Genomic DNA, 23,523 nt, shown 5'->3' on the forward strand with positions numbered 1-23,523 from the left:
GTTACACTTTAAGGTTTAGACTATAGAGTAACCGGACCTCCAAGGATTTTTATTTTTGGCAATCCAATTAGTGCATGCTTCTTCGACTTCAACCTATACAGAAGGGTTCCGGTAAAAAATATCAAATCGTACTCCAGTGCCACATTTTTTTAAATCAGGGAGATAATCAGCTGCAGTGGTATTTCCTCTGCAAGAATAGTATTACATGGAGGTCATTTATATGGACGGGCATTTATGGAAAGGCTCGATATGTCAGAGAGAGTGTTATGAAACTGCAACTCCACACTAGGGCAGAAGAGAGAAAAGCTGCCCCTGTACTAGGTCTAGACTGAAGCCCTACGGTGGAGTGGGCAACCTATTCCTAGTGAATAGACCCACTGACGTTCCCTAGACTAAACTCAAAAGAAAACCTAAAGGAAGAGGGGAAGGAGACCCTGAAAGAACTAAGGACTGGGAAAAAAACAAACAGGTGACCTCCTAACAGGAAACTAGAGAAAGCTGCAGAAACGAAAAAGGGGATAAAGGAATCTTCAGCTGGCGGAACTAGAGGATCCTAGAACTGCACAAAACTAAACACAGAAAGTACTACTAACAAACCTCCTAGTCAGATCTCTCGTGGATAAACACTGTTGTCCGGCAAGGACTAGGAGGCAGGTGCTGGGTAATAAAGGGTCATACAATCACCTGACCTTAGTCAAAACCAACACCAGGGGAAAAAGACCAACAACCAGAAAACCACAACAAAATGGCGGATGGTCCCAAAGAAACAGATTCTAACAGAGAGTTGCTGATCATTACAAGCTCTATTCGGTGACTAATAATGATTGTTCATTGGCAGGAAATAGAAAGAGGGGCATTCTTCATCGGGCCTAGCTATGTTTTACACTTCTTATTTTTTCTCTACAGTATACAGTATCATGTCCTGTGAGAAAAGCATGAATTCACAAATGCATATTTCCGCTAGCCTTACAATTCAACTAGTTCTTTTTGGTTTGGACTTAAATATCTGAGAAACCTAGATGACCAGCGTATGTCAGAATGTAATTAAAAAGGAATATATTGAATAAGGTAAAAAAATATATCTTTATACTGAAATAGCAGAAAAATAGACTTGGTTCTTAGCAATTATAAAAGAAAGCCAATTCAAGGGCAATTACTCAGAAAAAAGAGTACAATGTATTAGACATTCTGGTAAACCTTTTTTAAACTGTTAATTTTCAAGTAGTTAATCTGAAGAAGATAATCAAACTTGTGATGGAATGTGGGTTTGGATTTTGCCCAACAGTTATCTTTATATAAAATTATATGTGCAGTACATATGTGTATATACATACTGTATATGTATATATATATATACAGTACAGACCAAAAGTTTGGACACACCTTCTCATTTAAAGATGTTTCTGTATTTTCATGACTATGAAAATTGTACATTCACACTGAAGGCACCAAAACTATGAATTAACACATGTGGAATTATATACTTAACAAAAAAGTGTGAAACAACTGAAAATATGTCTTATATTCTTGGTTCTTCAAAGTAGCCACCTTTACCATTGATGACTGCTTTGCACACTCTTGGCATTCTCTTGATTAACCAATGGAGGCCTGTATTTGGAGTCACCCCCAAAATTAAAGTGGAAAAACACACTACAGGCTGATCCAACTTTGATGTAATGTCCTTAAAACAAGTCAAAATGAGGCTCAGTATTGTGTGTGGCCTCCACGTGCCTGTATGACCTCGCTACAAAGCCTGGGCATGCTCCTGATGAGGTTGCGGATGGTCTCCTGTGGGATGGGTGGGGTGGGATGGTCATATATACAGGGTCGGCCATTTATATGGATACACCTAAATTAAATGGGAATGGCTGGTAATATCAACTTCCTCTTTGTGGCATATTAGAATATAGGAGGGTGAAAACTTTTCCAGATGGGTGGTGACCATGGCCGCCATTTTGAAGTCGGCCATTTTGGATCCAACTTTATTTTTTCAAACGGAAGAGGGTCATGTGACACATCAAACTTATTGAGAATTTCATAAGAAAAACAATGGTGTGCTTGGTTTTAACGTAACTTTATTTTTTCATGAGTTTTTTTACAAGTTTATGACCACTTATAAAATGTGTTCAAAGTGCAACCCTCTTCTCCCACTCTTGACACATTGATAGCAACATCGCAGAAGAAATGCTAGCACAGGCTTCCAGTATCCATTGTTTCAGATGCTGCACATCTCGTATCTTGATGGAGTGGTGTGGCATATGGGGTACAAAGATAGTGGGGCCATTCTTCATCAATGGAAACCTCAATGCCACTGGATATCTGAAATTGCTACATGATGATGTGTTGCCCTCTTTATGCACTGAAGATGGCACGTTCCCTGAGTTTTTCCAACAAGATCGTGCACCCCCACATTATGGGTGTCAGGTCCGAGAATTCTTACATGAACAGTTTCCTGGAAAGTGGATTGGTCGTCATGGACCAGTTGAATGGCCACCAAGGTCTCCCGATCTGACCCCCTTAGACTTTTATCTTTGGGGTCATCTGAAGGCAATTGTCTATGCTGTGAAGATACGAGATGTGCAGCATCTGAAATGCTAGCACATCTAGCCTTTTTAAGAGAACATGAGCTATTCTGCCGCTGTCAGTTCCATAAACAGGAAGAGTCACCAAAGTGGTCGACATGTTTAGATTATGGTAAAGTATGATGATGTATTATCGAGGAAGCAATACTAGAGAAAGGCTTGTAAAGTTTTATCAAGAGGAAAGGTGATAAATTGCTGATCAGTGAAGGTCCAACCACTTGGACCCACACCGATTAGCAGAATAGGAATTTTCTTTCTTTGTTACAATATGGAGCGACAGGTGGGATGCCAGACAGCTGCACCATTTATTCTCTATTGGGCTGCTGGAAAAAAATGAATGTAGTGCACCCCCATAGGGAGTGAATGTAGCGTTAGTCGAGCATGAGGTTTGTCGCTCCATTCTAAAGTGGTATAAAAGTGCTCTATTTTGCCAATCGGCGTTGGTCCCAGTGGTCGGACCCCCACTGATCAATAAGTTATCACCTATCCTGTGGATAGATCACAACTTGTTTTCACCAGATCATCCCTAAAAAGGGAACATGTCATGTTAAAAAGGGTATATAATCTGCAGGAAACAATGTTACATAGATCGGATTGATTTACATTTTAAGAGCAACAATCTATTGCTAACTGCTCCTCCCTTTTCATTAATCCACAATTACACTCTTTCACCATGCTTGCATATGCCTTCACAATTATTACTCACCCTTACTCTCCATTGCTATTCCCATACCCCAACACCCTGCAAAAATGTATCTCACAATCCCTCTTACCCCTTCACCTGACCTCATCTGCTGACCTGCTCCTAAACCTTAAATCCCTGATTGTAAAACAAATACTAGGCATGCATTCTCCTTCTTCCATATACTTTCCTTCTTTCTGCTTCTCCTCACTAGTGGTGGTATATCTCCCAATCCTGGATCTCAACAGCTAATACTTTGAATAATTTTTCCCCTTCTCATCACTCCCCAAAGTCTAGAAATCCCCATTCACCTTATTCCATCTCTCTGGAGCGCTATGGAATGCCTGCTTCATTTGTAACAAACTCCATGTTATTCATAACCTGTTTACTTGTCACAATTATTCTTCCTGGGCCACACTGAAGCATGGCTGACACCCTCTGACACAGCCTCCCCTGCTGCGCTGTGTTATGATGGCCTTCATATTACCCACAATCCTCGCCCTGGCAATAGACATGGTGGAGGAGTTGGCCTTCTCCTTTCTAACTACCACATCTTCAACTCAATCCTACCTCTACCCTCCCTCACACTCCCCTCTTTTGAAGTGCACTCTGTCCACATCCATTCTCCCTCCATCCTCCAAGTGGCTATCGTATACCAACACCAACCACCACCTTTATCGATCATCTTTTAACCTTGCTTCTCTACTTTCTCTTTGCCAACATTCTGGCACACTAACCTCACAAAAAAGCTGTGCTAAGTGTTCAAGGTTACAGTGTGGACGATGAAAGAAAAAGCACTCAAAGGAAGCCTTTACCACATTCAAAGCAATTTTCACATTCAAGTAGGCCCTCACATCTGCTAAACAGGCATACTCACAACTCTCACACATGTGGTCAAAATTGTTGGTACCCCTCGTTTAATGAAAGAAAAACACACAATGGTCACAGAAATAACTTGAATCTGACAAAAGTAATAATAAATTAAAAATCTATTAAAATGAACAAATGAAAGTCAGTCATTGGTTTTCAACCCTGCTTCCACAGAATTAAAATAAAAATTAAGCTCATGAAATAGGCCTGGACAGAAATGATGGTATCCCTGAAAATAATGTGACAAAAGGGACATGTTACATCAAGTTGTCTCCACTAATTAGCATCACAAATGTCTACAATCTTGTAATCAGTCAGTGGGCCTGCATATAGGGCTACAGATACTCACTGGTGACATGGTGTGTACCACACTCAACATGGTCCAGAGGAAGCAAAGGAAAGAGTTGTCTCAGGAGATTAGAAAGAAAATTATAGATAAGCATGCTAAAGGTAAAGGTTATAAGACCATCTCCAAGCAGCTTGATGTTCCTGTGACTACAGTTGCCCATATTATTCAGAAATTTAAGATCCATGGGACTGTAGCAAACCTCCCTGGACGTGGCCGCAGGAGGAAAATTGAGGACAAATCAAAAAGACGTATAATACGAATGGTTACAAAAGAGCCCAGGATAACTTCTAATGATATTAAAGGTGAACTTCAAGCTCAAGGAACATCTGGCACAGGGTGTCTTGAATCTGTGCAGGGTCCAATGAAATCTCAAGACTATCCTGTGATTCTAGAGAGAAATGTGCTGCCCAGTGTCCAAAAGCTTGGTCTCAGTCGCAGGTCATGGGTCTTGCAACAGGATAATGACCCAAAATACACAGCTCAAAACACCCAAGAATGGCTAAGAGGAAAACATTGGACTATTCTGAAGTGGCCTTCTATGAGCCCTGACCTACTGTAAATCCTATTGAGCATCTTTGGAAAGACCTGAAACATGCCGTCTGGAAAAGGCAACCTTCAAACAAGAGACAACTGGAGCAGTTTGCTCATGAGGAGTGGGCCAAAATACCTGTCGAGAGGTGCAGAAGTCTCATTGACAGTTACAGGAATAGTTTGATTGCAGTGATTGCCTCAAAAGGCTGTTCAACAAAATATTAAGTTAAGAGTACCATCATTTCTGTCCAGGCCTATTTCATGAGTTTCATTTTTTTTTAAATTCTGTGGAAGAAGGGTTGAAAAGCAATGACTGACTTTCATTTGTTCATTTCCATAGATTTTTAATTTATTATTACTTTAGTCAGTTTCAGGTTATTTCTGTGACCATTGTGGGCTTTCTTTCATTAAACGAGGGGTACCAACAATTTTGACCATGTGTGTATCTTCTCTATCCTATAACCGCAAACAATTAATCAACACTTTTAAATCCGTCTTCTGTCCACCACTGCGCCATCCGACCTCCCTCATTTCTGCAACAGACTTTGCTTCATACTTCAAAACAAAGATTGACACATCAGACAAAGCTTTAATGTTCAAACACCACACTCCCTCTACATAACAGGCCAATGCCCTTCACTCATAACTTTCTTTCCCAGCTTTACTGAAGAAAAGCTAGCTCATTGTCTCTCCAAGTCAGACCTCATCACTTGTGTGCTTGACCCTATCTATCCCATCTCACCTCCTCTCCAACCTCACCACCGCGCTTATCCCAGCCAAAACCCATCTTTTCAACCAGTCATTAAACTCTGGTGCCTTCCTTTCTACAACAATCACGCCTATACTGAAGAAGTCATCCCATAATCCAACCCCTACATATAGCTATCGCCTCCTATCACCACTTCCGTTCACCTCCCAACTCCACGAACAACGCATCCACAATAAACTTTCCTCTCACCTCTCATCCAAAACACTCTTCAGAAACCTACAATCCCACTTCTGTCCCCAGCACTCCACTGAAACTGCCCTAAACAAAGTTACTAATGACCTGCTAATTGTCAAAAAAGCGAACACAATATTCTATAATCCTCCTTCTAGACCTGTCCTCTACCTTTGACACAGTTAATCACTCCCTCCTACTACAGATCCTCTCTCACCTTGGCATAAAAGATCTTGCCCTCTAGTGGATATTCTCATACCTCACATTTAGCAAGCACCTCCGACTCTCATTCTACCTCTTCAACCCCGCCCTCTCTCTATTAGTGTTACTCAAGGCTATGTCCCGGGATCCCTACTCTTCTCAATCAATACCTTTAAAAGGAAACGTAATTTAAATGCACATTCAATCAATTTTTCTTAATTTAAATGAGTTGTTAAGTGATGACGAGTTTTAAATGTCCCCTCCAAACCCTTTATAAGGGAGGAGGTGAATGCTTTTCTGTTAGGCCTGAGAAAGAAATAGGAAAAGGTAAATGTGTGTGGCTAAGAGCATGGCCTAAAATTTAGCTGTGATGCACTATGCTCGCTGCATGATCTGTCAATCTTTTCTTTCTTAGAAACTTTGGATATTTGTAATACTTGGCTGAGATATTTACAGTATTATCCAGATGATGAGTTATATAACACTAGATGGTGGCCCGATTCTAATGCATCGGGTATACTAGAATATGTATGCGGCCGACCGGGCGCGACTAATCAGCGAAGCAGTACTTAAATGGGTTGTGCACTACTTTAAATTAACCCCCCAATGTATCCCCCCGGGGGTCTCTAATGAATTTTGGAGGATCGGGGAGCGAGGCCGCCGGTCGGGGTACTTCTGCTGTGAGCAGCCGGGAGATGACCGGCTAGCACAGGGTGAGCGTGTGAGGGAGATGACCGGCTAGCACAGGGTGAGCGGGTGAGCGTGTGAGGGTGAGAGTGTGAGGGTGAGCGTGTGCGTGTGAGCGTGTGAGGGTGTGCATGTGAGCGTATGAGGATTAGCGCGTGAGCATGTGAGGGTGACCGTGTGAGGGTGAGCGTGTGAGGGTGAGCGTGGGAGCGTGTGAGGGTGAGCGTGGGACCGTGTGAGGGTGAGCGTGTGAGGGTGAGCGGGTGAGAGTGTGACCGTGTGAGGGTGAGCGTGTGAGGGTGAGCGTGTGGTCGTGAGCGTGTGAGGGTGAGCGTGTGAGGGTGAGAGTGTGAGGGAGAGCGGGTGAGGGAGAGCGGGTGAGCGTCTGAGGGTGAGGTTGTGCGTCTGAGGGTGAGCGTCTGAGGGTGAGGATGTGCGGTTAAGGGTGTGCGTGAGGGTGAGCGTGTGAGGGTGAGCGTGTGAGGGTGTGAGCGTGTGAGGGTGTGAGCGTCTGAGGGTGAGCGTCTGAGGGTGAGCGTCTGAGGGTGAGCGTCTGAGGGTGAGCGTCTGAGGGTGAGGGTGTGCGTGTGAGGGTGAGCGTGTGAGGGTGTGAGCGTGTGAGGGTGAGCGTCTGACGGTGAGCATCTGAGGGTGAGCGTCTGAGGGTGAGAGTCTGAGGTTGAGGGTGTGCATGTGAGGATGAGCGTGTGAGGGTGAGCGTGTGTGCGTGTGAGGGTGAGCGTGGGAGCGTGTGAGGGTGAGTGTGTGAGGGTGAGCGTGGGAGGGTGAGCGTGGGAGGGTGAGCGTGTGAGGGTGAGCGTGTGTGCGTGTGAACGTGAGCGTGTGAGGGTGAGCGTGTAAGGGTGTGTCTGAGGGTGAGCGTGTGAGCATCTGAGGGTGAGCGTCTGAGGTTGAGGGTGTGAGGATGAGCGTGTGAGGGTGAGCGTGTGCGGGTGTGCATGTGAGGGTGAGCGTGGGAGCGTGTGAGGGTGAGCGAGGGAGCGTGTGAGGGTGAGCATGCGAGGGTGAGCATGTGAGGGTGAGCATGTGAGGGTGAGCATGTGAGGGTGAGCGTCTGAGGGTGAGGGTGAGCGTGTGAGGGTGAGCGTGTGAGGGTGAGCGTGTGAGGGTGAGCGTGTGCGGGTGAGCGTGTGAGGATGAGCGTGTGAGGGTGAGCGTGTGAGGGTGAGCGTTTGAGGGTGAGCGTGTGAGGGTGAGCGTGTGAGGGTGAGCGTGTGAGGGTGAGCGTGTGTGCGTGTGAGGGTGAGAGTGGGAGCGTGAGCGTCTGAGGGTGAGCGTCTGAGGGTGAGCGCTTGAGGGTGAGCGGGGGAGCGTGAGAGAGTGAGCGTGGGAACGTGTGCGGGTGGGAACGTGTGAGGGTGAACGGGTGAGTGTCTGAGGGTGAGGGTGTGCGTGTGAGAGTGAGCGTGGGAGGGTGAGCGCGTGAGGGTGTGCGTGTGCGTGGGAGCGTGTGAGGGTGAAAGTGTGAGGGTGAGAGTGTGAGGGTGAGCGTGTGCGTGTGAGCGTGTGAGGGTGTGCATGTGAGCGTATGAGGATTAGCGCGTGAGCATGTGAGGGTGACCGTGTGAGGGTGAGCGTGTGAGGGTGAGCGTGGGAGCGTGTGAGGGTGAGCGTGGGAGCGTGTGAGGGTGAGCGTGTGAGGGTGAGCGGGTGAGAGTGTGACCGTGTGAGGGTGAGCGTGTGAGGGTGAGCGTGTGGTCGTGAGCGTGTGAGGGTGAGCGTGTGAGGGTGAGAGTGTGAGGGAGAGCGGGTGAGGGAGAGCGGGTGAGCGTCTGAGGGTGAGGTTGTGCGTCTGAGGGTGAGCGTCTGAGGGTGAGGATGTGCGGTTAAGGGTGTGCGTGAGGGTGAGCGTGTGAGGGTGAGCGTGTGAGGGTGTGAGCGTGTGAGGGTGTGAGCGTCTGAGGGTGAGAGTCTGAGGGTGAGCGTCTGAGGGTGAGCATCTGAGGGTGAGCGTCTGAGGGTGAGCGTCTGAGGGTGAGGGTGTGCGTGTGAGGGTGAGCGTGTGAGGGTGTGAGCGTGTGAGGGTGAGCGTCTGACGGTGAGCATCTGAGGGTGAGCGTCTGAGGGTGAGAGTCTGAGGTTGAGGGTGTGCATGTGAGGATGATCGTGTGAGGGTGAGCGTGTGTGCGTGTGAGGGTGAGCGTGGGAGCGTGTGAGGGTGAGTGTGTGAGGGTGAGCGTGGGAGGGTGAGCGTGTGAGGGTGAGCGTGTGAGGGTGAGCGTGTGAGGGTGAGCGTGTGTGCGTGTGAACGTGAGCGTGTGAGGGTGAGCGTGTGAGGGTGTGTCTGAGGGTGAGCGTGTGAGCATCTGAGGGTGAGCGTCTGAGGTTGAGGGTGTGAGGGTGAGCGTGTGAGGGTGAGCGTGGGAGCGTGTGAGGGTGAGCGAGGGAGCGTGTGAGGGTGAGCATGCGAGGGTGAGCATGTGAGGGTGAGCATGTGAGGGTGAGCATGTGAGGGTGAGCGTCTGAGGGTGAGGGTGAGCGTGTGAGGGTGAGCGTGTGAGGGTGAGCGTGTGAGGGTGAGCGTGTGAGGGTGAGCGTGTGCGGGTGAGCGTGTGAGGATGAGCGTGTGAGGGTGAGCGTTTGAGGGTGAGCGTGTGAGGGTGAGCGTGTGAGGGTGAGCGTGTGAGGGTGAGCGTGTGTGCGTGTGAGGGTGAGAGTGGGAGCGTGAGCGTCTGAGGGTGAGCGCTTGAGGGTGAGCGGGGGAGCGTGAGAGAGTGAGCGTGGGAACGTGTGCGGGTGGGAACGTGTGAGGGTGAACGGGTGAGTGTCTGAGGGTGAGGGTGTGCGTGTGAGAGTGAGCGTGGGAGCGTGGGAGGGTGAGCGCGTGAGGGTGTGCGTGTGCGTGGGAGCGTGTGAGGGTGAAAGTGTGAGGGTGAGCGTGGGAGCGTGCGAGCGTGAGAGTCTGAGGGTGAGCGTCTGAGGGTGAGGGTGTGCGTGTGAGGGTGAGCGTGTGAGGGTGTGAACGTGTGAGGGTGAGCGTGTGAGGGTGAGCGTGTGCGGGTGAGCGTCTGAGGGTGAGCGTGGGAGCGTCTGAGGGTGAGCATCTGAGGGTGAGCGTCTGAGGGTGAGCGTCTGAGGGTGAGCGTCTGAGGGTGAGCGTGTGAGCGTCTGAGGGTGAGCGTCTGAGGTTGAGGGTGTGCATGTGAGGATGAGCGTGTGAGGGTGAGCGTGTGAGCATGTGCGGGTGTGCGTGGGAGAGTGTCAGGGTGAGCGTGGGAGAGTGTGAAGGTAAGCGTCTGAGGGTGAGCGTCTGAGGGTGAACGTCTGAGGGTGAACGTCTGAGGGTGAGCGTCTGAGGGTGAGGGTGAGCGTGAGAGGGTGAGCGTGTGAGGATGAGCGTGTGAGGGTGAGCGTGTGAGCGTGTGAGGGTGAGCGTGTGAGGATGAGCGTGTGAGGGTGAGCGTGTGCGGGTGTGCGTGTGAGGGTGAGCGTGGGAGCGTGTGAGGGTGAGCGTGGGAGTGTGTGAGGGTGAGCGTGTGAGGGTGAGCATGTGAAGGTGAGCGTCTGAGGGTGAGCGTCTGAGGGTGAGCGTCTGAGGGTGAGCGTGTGAGGGTGAGCGTGTGTGCGTGTGAACGTGAGCGTGTGAGGATGAGTGTGTGAGGGTGAGCGTGTGAGGGTGAGCAGGGGAGCGTGTGAGGGTGAGCGGGTGAGGGTGAGTGGGTGAGGGTGAACGGGTGAGGGTGAGCGTCTGAGGGTGAGTGTGTGGGGTGAGCATGTGAGGGTGAGCGCGTGAGGGTGTGCATGTGAGGGTGAGCGTGGGAGCGTGTGAGGGTGAGCGCGTGAGGGTGAGCGCGTGAGGGTGAGCGCGTGAGGGTGTGCGTGTGAGGGTGAGCGTGGGAGCGTGTGAGGGTGAGCATGTGAGGGTGAGCGTCTGAGGGTTAGCGTGTGAGGGTGAGCGTGTGAGGGTGAGCGTGTGAGGGTGAGCGTCTGAGGGTGAGCGTCTGAGGGTGAGCGTCTGAGGGTGAGCGTGGGAGCGCGTGAGGGTGTGCATGTGAGGGTGAGCGTGGGAGCGTGTGAGGGTGAGCGTGTGAGGGTGAGCGCGTGAGGGTGAGCGCGTGAGGGTGAGCGCGTGAGGGTGTGCGTGTGAGGGTGAGTGTGGGAGCGTGTGAGGGTGAGCGTGGGAGCATGTGAGGGTGAGGGTCTGAGGGTGAGCGTGTTGAGGGTGAGCGTGTGAGGGTGAGCGTCTGAGGGTGAGCGTCTGAGGGTGAGCATCTGAGGATGAGCGTCTGAGGGTGAGCGTGGGAGCGTGTGAGGGTGAGCGTGGGAGGGTGAGCGTGGGAGCATGTGAGGGTGAGGGTGAGCGGGTGAGCGGGTGAGGGTGAGCGTGGGAGCGTGTGAGGGTGAGAATGTGAGGGTGTGCGTGTGAGGGTGAGCTTGTGATGGTGAGCGTGTGAGGGTGAGCGTCTGAGGGTGAGCGTCTGAGGGTGAGCGTGGGAGCGTGTGAGGGTGAGCGTGTGAGGGTGAGCATGTGAGGGTGAGCGTCTGAGGGTTATCGTCTGAGGGTGAGCGTCTGAGGGTGAGCGTCTGAGGGTGAGCGTCTGAAGGTGAGCGTCTGAGGGTGAGCGTGTGAGGGTGAGCGTGTGAGGGTGAGCGTGTGAGGGTGAGCGTGTGAGGGTGAGCGTGTGAGGGTGAGCGTCTGAGGGTGAGCGTCTGAGGGTGAGCGTCTGAGGGTGAGCGTCTGAGGATGAGCGTCTGAGGTTGAGCGTGGGAGCGTGTGAGGGTGAGCGTGGGAGGGTGAGCGTGGGAGCATGTGAGGGTGAGGGTGAGCGGGTGAGGGTGAGCGTGAGCGGGTGAGGGTGAGCGGGTGAGCGTGGGAGCGTGTGAGGGTGAGCATGTGAGGGTGAGCGTCTGAGGGTTAGCGTCTGAGGGTGAGCGTCTGAGGGTGAGCGTCTGAAGGTGAGCGTCTGAGGGTGAGCGTGTGAGGGTGAGCGTGTGTGCGTGTGAACGTGAGCGTGTGAGGGTGAGCGTGTGAGGGTGAGCGTGTGAGGGTGAGTGTGGGAGCGTGTGAGGGTGAGCGGGTGAGTGGGTGAGGGTGAACGGGTGAGGGTGAGCGTCTGAGGGTGAGTGTGTGGGGTGAGCATGTGAGGGTGAGCGCGTGAGGGTGTGCATGTGAGGGTGAGCGTGGGAGCGTGTGAGGGTGAGCGTGTGAGGGTGAGCGCGTGAGGGTGAGCGCGTGAGGGTGAGCGCGTGAGGGTGTGCGTGTGAGGGTGAGTGTGGGAGCGTGTGAGGGTGAGCGTGGGAGCATGTGAGGGTGAGGGTCTGAGGGTGAGCGTGTTGAGGGTGAGCGTGTGAGGGTGAGCGTCTGAGGGTGAGCGTCTGAGGGTGAGCATCTGAGGATGAGCGTCTGAGGGTGAGCGTGGGAGCGTGTGAGGGTGAGCGTGGGAGGGTGAGCGTGGGAGCATGTGAGGGTGAGGGTGAGCGGGTGAGCGGGTGAGGGTGAGCGTGGGAGCGTGTGAGGGTGAGAATGTGAGGGTGTGCGTGTGAGGGTGAGCTTGTGATGGTGAGCGTGTGAGGGTGAGCGTCTGAGGGTGAGCGTCTGAGGGTGAGCGTGGGAGCGTGTGAGGGTGAGCGTGTGAGGGTGAGCATGTGAGGGTGAGCGTCTGAGGGTTATCGTCTGAGGGTGAGCGTCTGAGGGTGAGCGTCTGAAGGTGAGCGTCTGAGGGTGAGCGTGTGAGGGTGAGCGTGTGAGGGTGAGCGTGTGTGCGTGTGAACGTGAGCGTGTGAGGGTGAGCGTGTGAGGGTGAGCGTGGGAGCGTGTGAGGGTGAGCGGGTGAGTGGGTGAGGGTGAACGGGTGAGGGTGAGCGTCTGAGGGTGAGTGTGTGGGGTGAGCATGTGAGGGTGAGCGCGTGAGGGTGTGCGTGGGAGCGTGTGAGGGTGAGCGTGTGAGGGTGAGCGCATGAGGGTGAGCGCGTGAGGGTGAGCGCGTGAGGGTGTGTGTGTGAGGGTGAGCGTGGGAGCGTGTGAGGGTGAGCGTGGGAGCATGTGAGGGTGAGGGTCTGAGGGTGAGCGTGTTGAGGGTGAGCGTGTGAGGGTGAGCGTCTGAGGGTGAGCGTCTGAGGTTGAGCATCTGAGGATGAGCGTCTGAGGGTGAGCGTGGGAGCGTGTGAGGGTGAGCGTGGGAGGGTGAGCGTGGGAGCATGTGAGGGTGAGGGTGAGCGTGAGCGGGTGAGCGGGTGAGCGTGGGAGCGTGTGAGGGTGAGCATGTGAGGGTGTGCGTGTGAGGGTGAGCTTGTGATGGTGAGCGTGTGAGGGTGAGCGTCTGAGGGTGAGCGTCTGAGGGTGAGCGTGGGAGCGTGTGAGGGTGAGCGGGTGAGGGTGAGCGTGAGCGGGTGAGGGTGAACGGGTGAAGGTGAGCGGGTGAGCGTCTGAGGGTGAGTGTGTGGGGGTGAGCGTGTGAGGGTGAGTGTGTGAGGGTGAGTGTGTGAGGGTGAGCGCGTGAGGGTGTGCGTGTGGGGGTGTGTGTGTGAGGGTAAGCGGGTGCGTGTGTGAGCGTGAGCGTGTGAGGGTGAGCGTGTGAGGGTGAGCGTGTGAGGGTGTGCGTGTGAGGGTGTGCGTGTGAGGGTGAGCGGGTGAGGGTGTGAGCGTGTGTGGGTGTGCGGGTGAGCGCTTGCGGGTGTGGGTGGGAGCGTGTGAGGGCGAGCGTGTGAGGGTGTGCGGGTGAGGGTGTGAGCGTGTGTGCGTGTGAGCGGGTGAGCGTGTGAGGGCGAGAGTGTAAATTTGGCGCCAATATCGCTAATTGGTCGCGATGCATCGCCGCTGACCTCCGTGCGGCAGATGAGCCGCTAACGGCCGCCATCTTGTTCTGAAATCCCACGTCGCAGATTGGCCGCGGCCGGACCAATCAGCGACGTGGGATTTCCTGGACAGAAGGACAGACAGACAGACAGACGGGATAAGACAATTACCGTATATATATTAGATCTGTTGTCCTGTATAAGTTTACCAACCCTGCTCTCAGCTCCAGTATCCAGTGGCCGTTTACCACCAGAGACACTGTTTTTAGTCTTTGTTTTAGTCCAATGTTCCACCCTATGAAAACTTTAAAAGCTGCATTGATGCAGTGTTGTTTTTTTTCTTATGCCACACCAGTGCTTCATGCATCTATTACCATACCACATTCCCAGTTTGTGAAATCACAATTCATAAACTAGCGCAATCACTATTATCTTTTTACAATTCATAAAGTGTTTTAATGGTCATAACAAACTCCTCTCTAAGTGAATATCTCTATTGCTCAAATTTGGGTCACCCCTATGTCCCTTGAATGACTCCTCACAAAAATGATGCTGTATGTGCAGATAAATGTTCATATGTTCAAATCTCTTACCAAGGCAGATGCGAGGGGTGATTTATACAGTAAGCGGTCATGTGTTTACGTGAGAAAATTGTTAGTTTTCACTTAGACTAGCTGGTATGAAGCCTCTTATATACTGCACAGAGAAAAGAGAATATCTTGCTCCCCTAAATCTCTATAGTATACCCTTAGAAGAAACACAGAGGCCATTACATAAGAGTACTGACGAGTGTAGCTGTGACTCCAGCACTGGGTAAGATATATTACTTACTAAAACTAGTAGCAGTATTTCTGTGTATGTCAATGCCTCAATCTCTATAAGTTCCTCCCCTTCACCTTTCCATGGACTTCTACGGGCAGTAACTGTAACTTGATCCCTCAGTAACCTGCTAGTTTGCAATCCCTAAAGACTGATTTTAACAGGGGGTTAAAAAATGAGTTAGATAAGAGAAAGATGTGTTTTTCTGTAATAAGGTGTAGTATAAAGTTTCTTATCTTCATATTCACTATTGATTTGTGGAAAAAAATACACAACAGTTAGTCTTTAATGAACATTGTCTAGTTATCTTTAAAGCTTACCGTATATTCCGGCGTATAAGACGATTTTTGAAGACTGAAAAATCTTCTGTCTAGTCTGGGGTCGTCTTATACGCCGGTAATGCTTTTGAACTTTCAGAAATTGACATGCGGGGATACTCTGGGGGTGTTAATAAGCTGCCGTGGCCGTATCCCTGCCATGTCGGAGTTAATATAAGGTGGAGGGAGTTAAAATACGGCGGCGGTAGGTCCAGACAGTCAGCGCTTCTGTGCTGAAACTGACACATCGCTGCGTATTCCCAGCTCCGGACACAGCGCAGGACTTCTGTGCCGACAGTTTTCACTTGTCACAGAAGCGGTGCGCTGTGTCCGGAGCAGGGAAGTTCGCATCGCTTCTGTGACAATATATGAAAAGCCGGCAATTCAGCAGCGGCATAAGACGGCACCCGACAATTTAGAATAGAAAGAATAGAGCATCACACATAGATTAGATAGATAGAAACATGTCAGTCACATATATATGAAGTACAGTGACAGTATTGCTTACTGTACTTGTCATTTAGTGTAAAGGATTTATTAAAACAAATATTAGTGTTTTCATGCACCGTCTCTTTAAAAAAGCCGGCCAGCAATTCAGCATCTGTACCCGACAATTTATAACAGACAGAATAGAGCATCACACATAGATTAGATAGATAGAAACATGTCAGTCACATATATAAGAAGTACAGTGACAGTGCTGGTTACTGTACTTGTCATCTAGTGTTAAAATAACGGATTTATTTAAAAAAAAATTGGCGTGGGGTTCCCCTTAATTTTAGTCTCTAGCGGAGGTTAAGCAGACAGCTGGGGCAGATGTTTGAAGCCTGGGAAGGGGGTAATACCCACGGAGCTTCCCAGGCTACTAATATCAGCCCCCAGCTGAATACTTAGCCTTTACTAGCTATTAAAATGGGGGACCCCCCCAAAAAAATGACGTGGGGTCCCCCCTAATTTAATAGCTAGCAAAGGCTAGGCAGACAGCTGGGGGCTGATATTAATAGCCCAGGAAGGGAGCCATGAATATTGGCCCCCTCCCAGGCTAGAAACACCAGCCGTCAGCCGCCCCAGAAATGGCGCATCCATAGGATGCGCCAATTCTGGCACTTAGCCTCGCTCTTCCACGCTGCCCTGGTGCGGTGGCAGTGGGGTAATAGGGTTGGGGTTGATGTCAGCTTATAATGCCAGCTGACATCAAGCCCAGGTTAGTAATGGAGAGGCGTCTATAAGACACCCCCATTACTAACCCCATAGTCAAAGTTAAAAAAAACACAAACACCCAGAATAAAGTCCTTTAATTGAAATAAACACATAATTCTTTATTGTTCTAAATTAAACCATACTTACCATCACGCCCATTCCAGCTGAAGCCAACGATCTCCTGCAATAAAAGTAAAATAATAAAGCAACCTCATCCTTACCTCTCCATGGTTCCCAGGACCGGTCCAGCTCTGCTACATTCACATGACAGGCTGGACCGCAGCAGAACGCTGCCATCCAGCCTGTCATCCCGCAGACACTGAGAAGCGCAGGCATGCTTGCGCTCTGCAGTGTCTGGCTGTGACGGCATCCAGATGAGCCGACAATGAACTCAGCTCACCTCCTGGACGTCCGTCACTGACAGCGTGGGAAACTTCTACTGCGCATGCGGGGAGCAGGAGAATTTTCCCACGCTGTCAGTGACGTGCATGAGGTGAGCCGAGTTCATTGGACATGATCTCGGCTCATCTGGATGCCGTCACAGTCAGACACTGAGGAGCACAAGCATGCCTGCGCTTCTCAGTGTCTGCCGCATGGCAAGCTGAACGGCAGCGTTCTGCTGCGGTCCAGCCTGTCATGTGAATGTAGCAGAGCTGGACCGGTCCTGGGAACCATGGAGAGGTAAGGATGAGGTTGCTTTATTATTTTACTTTTATTGCAGGAGATCGTTGGCTTCAGCTGGAATGGGCGTGATGGTAAGTATGGTTTAATTTAGAACATTAAAAAATTGTGTCTTTATTTCAATTAAAGGACTTTATTCTGGGTGTTTGTGTTTTTTTTAATTACTTTACTAGAAATTCATGGCGGTCATGTCTAATATTGGCGTGACCCCATGAATTTCGGGCTTAGGGCCAGCTGATAATGCCAAGCTGGCCTTAACCCCTTTATTACCCAGTGAGCCACCGCACCAGGGCCCTGGATGAGTTGGGTACAGCGCCAGAAGATGGCGCTTCTATGAACGCGCCATTTTCCGGGGTGGCTGCGGACTGCAATTTGCAGCGGGGGGGGCCCAGAAAGCTTGGGCCTCCCTGCGCTGCAGATTCCAGCCCCCAGCTGCCTAGTTGTACCTGGCTGGACACAAAAATAGGGCGAAGCCCCACGTCTTTTTTTTTTTAATTATTTCATGAAATAATTAAAAAAAAAAGGGCTTCCCTATATTGTTGTGTCCGGCCAGGTACAAATAGGCAGCTGGTGGTTGGGGGCAGCCTGTTCCTGCCTGCTGTACCTGGCTGGACACAAAAATATGGCGAAGCCCACGTCAACATTTTTGGGAAAAATTAATTACAAAATTAATAATAATTTAGGGACTGCATCTTTATTAACCCCTCAATTGTCATTTAGTGTTAAAATAAAGGATTTTTTAAAAAGAAAATTGGCGTGGGATCCACCATCATTATAGTCTCTAGCGGAGGTTAAGCAGACGGCTGGGGCAGATGTTTGAAGTCTGGGAAAGGGGGTAATACCCACGGAGCTTCCCAGGCTACTAATATCAGCCCCCAGCTGAATACCTAGCCTTTACTAGCTATTAGAATGGGGGACCCCCCCAAAAAATGACGTGGGGTCCCCCCTATTTTAATATGTTTATGAGTGACAGTTTTCCTGCTATATACCTGCATGTCATAAGAATTTAAATTAAAAAAAGGACCATGTTAAATTCAAATCTGTTTTTTTTTAATTTTTACCGGTGTTTGGTATGCGTTGGAAAAGGGGTAGTCTTATACGGTGAATATATCCTAAACTCTATATTTTAACAGGAAAGTAGGGGGGTCGTCTTATACACCAGGTCGTCTTATACGCCGGAATATACGGTATATATGATAAAACATTGCACTTTAAAAGGTATAAAATAACAGAATAGTGAACATATTTCTCTAACACTCTCTTTATGCCATATTATTCATGACCATTAGATCAAATTTTAGTTGACATTCATGCACAATTATTCAATTACCACTTTACATGTTTATCACTGTAACTTGTAAAACTGATGAACAATTGTGTCCTTACCAGGAGTACAGAATAGTTCCAACTATAGATGTTAGTTTGTTGTTTTCTTGCTTCTGTTTGGCAAGACCAAAGTCAGCTAGAAATGACAAATGTAGTTAATATTAATATGTTCCTTCCAAAATGCTCAGCATCTATTTTTACACACATTTCAGCAGCTGTGGAGTTTTGTCGGTTTCATTTGCACGTTTTAGTAAAGTGCCATCTGTGTATTTTTTACACCTACTAATGTTTCAGTTGCCTTGCATTTTAATAAGCATTTTCCCCGTTAATAAGAGACTAGAAATCCCAATCAGATCCCTGGTTTTGTATAAATTGCATACCAGCTTGCTCAGTTATATATGTCTTGATACTTTGCTATAATTAGTTGCTTTCATATTATTTGGCATACAGCAAATGCAACTTATTTTACACAAATAAAATATAGAGGAAAAAATGAGAAATGCATATCTGTAAAAAAGAAACTAGCAATTAAAACAAACTATGGATTTCTTGAAACCTAATCTTATATAACAATCTTGTGTTCTGAATATAATTCTGTCTAGTACTTAATTATATGTTGTATATGTGATTTTTTTCCTCATCTTTTTATCAGTATTACGAGAATTCTATCACTGCAGCAGCGCTTTTGCTTACATGCGCCAAGGGAAGGCCAGTAGTACAGTGGAAACTACAACTCCTATTATTCCATGCATCCAGGTAGTGTTTCTCTAGTCCGACCCTGCGTTTTTACTACCTGCCAAGATCCAGCTGTTTTCCTTCCTCTGTTACCTTCCCAGAAATCAGAGTCATTTACCTTCACAGTAGCCCAAAAACTACAGACTGTACAAACCACACTGTGCATGTTCCTGATGCTCTAGTAAATCCGTGAAAAAAACATATGCTCAATTGTCCAATAAGTCAGCCTTCAGAAAGAGTTCTGGTGACTTGAGAAATCATCATATGATATGACAATTTATTTGAGGGGGTAGGTCTGCAAAGACGAATCATCAAGTTTTTCTCAGGGGTGTCGCTTTCCAGAAAGTTATAACATTTCATATTTTCTGGACACAAAGAAAGAAGAAGCGCCTGTAGCAAGTAACCAATCTAAATAGCAAATAATTATGCTGAACTATACTATTTAAAGGAGTTATCCAGAACTACTTTTTTTTTCTCATGAGGCTAAGAACTGACAGACAGGTAGTTCCTAACAACATGCCTGTTTGGTCTGGCGCCGGCTCAGAGTGATCAGAGACCATTCTGCTGCTTCATTTGATCTCAAGTCAATAGAGTAGCTTTCTCTCTTCCGGGTAGGTCTGCCGATGGGGTGAGACGCTATGCTGATTGACTGCCGGCTCCCCGCTGCCTAACTGCAGGGAGCCCACAGTCAATCAGCATGACATTGGCAGTAAGGCCCCATCCACAAAGCTGAAGAGAAGCAGCTGCTCTGTCAACATGACATCACCGGAAGTCTCAGAATTGTCGACAGGAGCGGTCTATGACCACAGAAATAGGAGGACGATCAGGCAGGTAGTTCTTAGATCTATAAGAAAAAAATAAAATAGTCCAGAATAACCACTGCAACATAAGATTTTAGTATAATGTAGAGTACATTATAATGGGCAGGTCATTGATCTCAGTGCTACTGGTTTTCACAAAGTTGCTGCTTCTGGGTTTTTAGTTTTTTTAGTCAGATGTTTCCCTGGTTACTGAAGTACAATTCTAAGCATTTCATAAGTTTTTAAAACCTGTATTGACAATTACATCAAATTTATGTAAAGACTTAATATTTTCAACTTTGACACTTTTTTTTCAAGACTACTGCACTTTGCCCCAGCAGTTGGAAATCGGCTTCTGGCTTGGAGTTTATCACAATTTCTGTGTTTTTGTTTGCCCACCCATTTATTGAGGATTGACATCTTGGGAGATTCCTGGCCTTGGACTATGGAACCAAAATTTCAATGCTTTGTTCATCTAGCCACTCAGTTATCACTTTTGCCTTGGGACATGGTGCTCCATGATGCTGAAATGAAAGCATCGTTCATCACCAAAATGCTCCTAGATGATTGGAAAGATATTTAGATCCCATTCTTTACTCATGGCAGTGTTCTTAGGCACAACTGTGAGTGAGCCCACTACCTTAAATGAAAAGCAACCCCACACATACAGTTAGGTTCATATATATTTGGACAGAGACAACATTTTTCTAATTTTGGTTCTAGACATTACCACAATGAATTTTAAACAAAACAATTCAAGATGCAGTTGAGGTTCAGACTTTCAGCTTTCATTTGAGGGTATCCACATTAAAAATTGGATGAAGGGTTTAGGAGTTTCAGCTCCTTAACATGTTCCACCCTGTTTTTAAAGGGACCAAAAGTAATTGGACAGATTAAATAATTGTAAATAAAATGTTCATTTCTAGTACTTGGTTGAAAACCCTTTGTTGGCAATGACTGCCTTAAGTCTTGAACTCATGGACATCACCAGACGCTGTGTTTCCTCCTTTTTGATGCTCTGCCAGGCCTTCACTGTGGTGGTTTTCAGTTGCTGTTTGTTTGTGGGCCTTTCTGTCTGAAGTTTAGTCTTTAACAAGTGAAATGCATGCTCAATTGGGTTGAGATCAGGTGACTGACTTGGCCATTCAAGAATATTCCACTTCTTTGCTTTAATAAACTCCTGGGTTGCTTTGGCTTTATGTTTTGGGTCATTGTCCATCTGTAGTATGAAACGACGACGAATCAGTTTGGCTGCATTTGGCTGGATCTGAGCACACAGTATGGCTCTGAATACATCAGAATTCATTTGGCTGCTTCTGTCCTGTGTCACATCATCAATAAACACTAGTGACCCAGTGCCACTGACAGCCATGCATGCCGAAGCCATCACACTGCCTCCGCCGTGTTTTACAGATGATGTGGTATGCTTTGGATCATGAGCTGTACCACTTTTCTCTTTCCATCATTCTGGTAGAGGTTGATCTTGGTTTCATCTGTCCAAATAATTTTCTTCCAGAACTGTGCTGGCTTTTTTAGATGTTTTTTAGCAAAGTCCAGTCTAGCCTTTTTATTCTTGATGCTTATGAGTGGCTTGCACCGTGCAGTGAACCCTCTGTATTTACTTTCATGCAGTCTTCTCTTTATGGTAGATTTGGATATTGATACACCTACCTCCTGGAGAGTGTTGTTCACTTGGTTGGCTGTTGTGAAGGGGTTTCTCTTCACCATGGAGATTATTCTGCGATCATCCACCACTGTTGTCTTCCGTGGGTGCCCAGGTCTTTTTGCATTGATGAGTTCACCAGTGCTTTCTTTCTTTCTCAGGATGTACCAAACTGTAGATTTTGCCACTCCTAATATTGTAGCAATTTCTCGGATGGTTTTTTTCTGTTTTTGCAGCTTAAGGATGGCTGGTTTCACCTGCATGGAGAGCTCCTTTGACCGCATGTTTACTTCACAGCAAAACCTTCCAAATGCAAGCACCATACCTCAAATCAACTCCAGGCATTTTATCTGCTTAATTGAGAATGACATAACGAAGGGATTGCCCACACCTGTCCATGAAATATCCTTGGAGTCAATTGTCCAATTACTTTTGGTCCCTTTAAAAACAGGGTGGCACATGTTAAGGAGCTGAAACTTCTAAACCCTTCATCCAATTTTAATGTGGATACCCTCAAATGAAATCTGAAAGTTTGAACTTCAACTGCATCTGAATTGTTTTGTTTAAAATTCATTGTGGTAATGTCTAGAACCAAAATTAGAAAAATGTTGTCTCTGTCCAAATATATATGGACCTAATTGTAAATGATCTCAGGATGATTTATTGTTGGCATGACACAACTCATGGGAGCGCTCACCCTTTCTTCTCTGGACAATCATTCTTCTAGATGTTCCAAACAGTCTTAAGTGGGCTTCATCAGAGAAAATAACTTTGCAGAAAGTACAGAGATTGGATTGCATAGGACTGGGGTAAAGTTATTTTCTCTGATGAAGCCCACTTCAGATTATATGGAGCACTTTGTGCAGAAGTAGTGCTGTAGCTTCAAAAGCATCCAGCAACTATTAGAAGTAACACAAGCACAGGAGACAGGAAGTGTTGTGCTCCAGAAGCATCCAGCACAGTCAAAGGAGACAGGGAGTGTTTTAACAGAGCCCCAGGGGGATGGTGGGGAAGTTGTTTACTGTCTGGCTAGAGCAAAAGAGAAAGGTGATGTATGATCTGCATCTCACAAAAGGCAAAGGAACAGAATTCAGGTCAGGAAGGAAGCTAAACACAGGTCAGATAGACTCCCTGAGCCAACAGTATTATCAGGCAGAAAGATAAGGACTGGAAGGAATCCTGTCATAGGGATCATCTCCCTCATCAGATGCTCCCCCCCTCCATTTCCATGCAGGATAAAGAATGCTGTGTACTATGGAGTCCTTGTGAAGGAAAAGCCTGTGGTTGTGTATGCACTAAAACTGTGCTGTACTGTGCTCTTGGATAGACTGTGTACTGCTGTGCTGTGAAGGAGATTGTACTGTTGTTACTGGAGCCTGTTGCTCAAAGAGATGCTTAAATTGCACTGGCCGTGCCTCATTAAATATTACTGTTCTACCGTTTCTGAGGACTCTTGTCAAATGTGTTTGGTCAGCAATTGAATCTATTCTGTGCCTGAGAGAAGCTGCAGCCTATGGTTGCCCTGAGTAATGGTTCCCCCAGGATTCCAGCGAATTCATGTAACCGGTCTCGTCCCTATCTGAACTTAGGCGGCGTACGTGTAACAACTTAACCAAAGCTGTGCAATTCAGCAACACTAAATGATACAAAGATATTCTGAAATTCAGCTATTTATATAAAGAGATATGAGCAAAAGCTCAGATTATTGCCTAAAAAATATTTCAAGGTGAGAATGACAAAAATACTTTTAAGTGGTCAAATTTTTTGGTATTTGTTTCTTGAACAGGTCATATTCAGCCTGGACTTTTGAAAATCTCCATACTAGGGCAAATATGCAAACAGCAGCTTTAAAGTCAAAGCAGCACATTATTCACAACCAATTTTCTCAGTCTGCATTTTGCTTTTGTTGCATTCGAGAGATAGATCAATTCACTTTTCATATTCCATGGATAGGTAAAATGGCAAATCATGGTAAGCCAAATTCACCAGCAGACATTTCCCTATCAAAAGGCAATGTATAATGTTAGGCAGTCATACAGATTACAAGAATAGCAATGCTAAATATAAAACCTGTGCATGAAACTAATCTAGGAACATATCAAACTAATTACAAAATTCATGGTTGTGTGTAAAAAAATAAAAATGGTAATATGGAAAGATACTGAGTTTCTCGATAAGCTGACAAAAGAAATATTACAAAGTTGTATAGGTAGAACGATAGCACCATGTAGTGGCAAAAAAAGAGAATGGTCTCTATTACATTAGGTGCCACAATCAGGCATCTCATAATACTGATCTCAAAAACCAAGCGGCTTTATTCCTGATTTATAGAAGAGAGGTGATGCAGCAGAATGTGATTATCAAGCCCAGCAACCTGTGCTCAA

At 47.7% G+C, this 23,523-nt stretch overlaps 1 protein-coding gene across 5 annotated transcripts in view; it reads right to left on the reverse strand.

Annotated features, from left to right (window-relative positions):
- The window catches only part of NEK10 (NIMA related kinase 10), a 554,523-nt gene that overhangs the window by 260,519 nt on the left and 270,481 nt on the right, over positions 1 to 23,523 (reverse strand). For all 5 annotated transcript variants that reach the window (XM_073678014.1, XM_073678012.1, XM_073678015.1 and 2 more), the window contains exon 23: positions 18,002 to 18,077. In XM_073678014.1, the coding sequence (XP_073534115.1) occupies positions 18,002 to 18,077 (76 nt within the window). The remainder of the gene's footprint in view (positions 1 to 18,001; positions 18,078 to 23,523) is intronic.

The sequence above is a fragment of the Phyllobates terribilis genome, unplaced genomic scaffold (assembly GCF_046119375.1).
Source record: "Phyllobates terribilis strain yellow unplaced genomic scaffold, ASM4611937v1 Scaffold_4__5_contigs__length_816908805, whole genome shotgun sequence".
NCBI lineage: Eukaryota > Metazoa > Chordata > Amphibia > Anura > Dendrobatidae > Phyllobates > Phyllobates terribilis.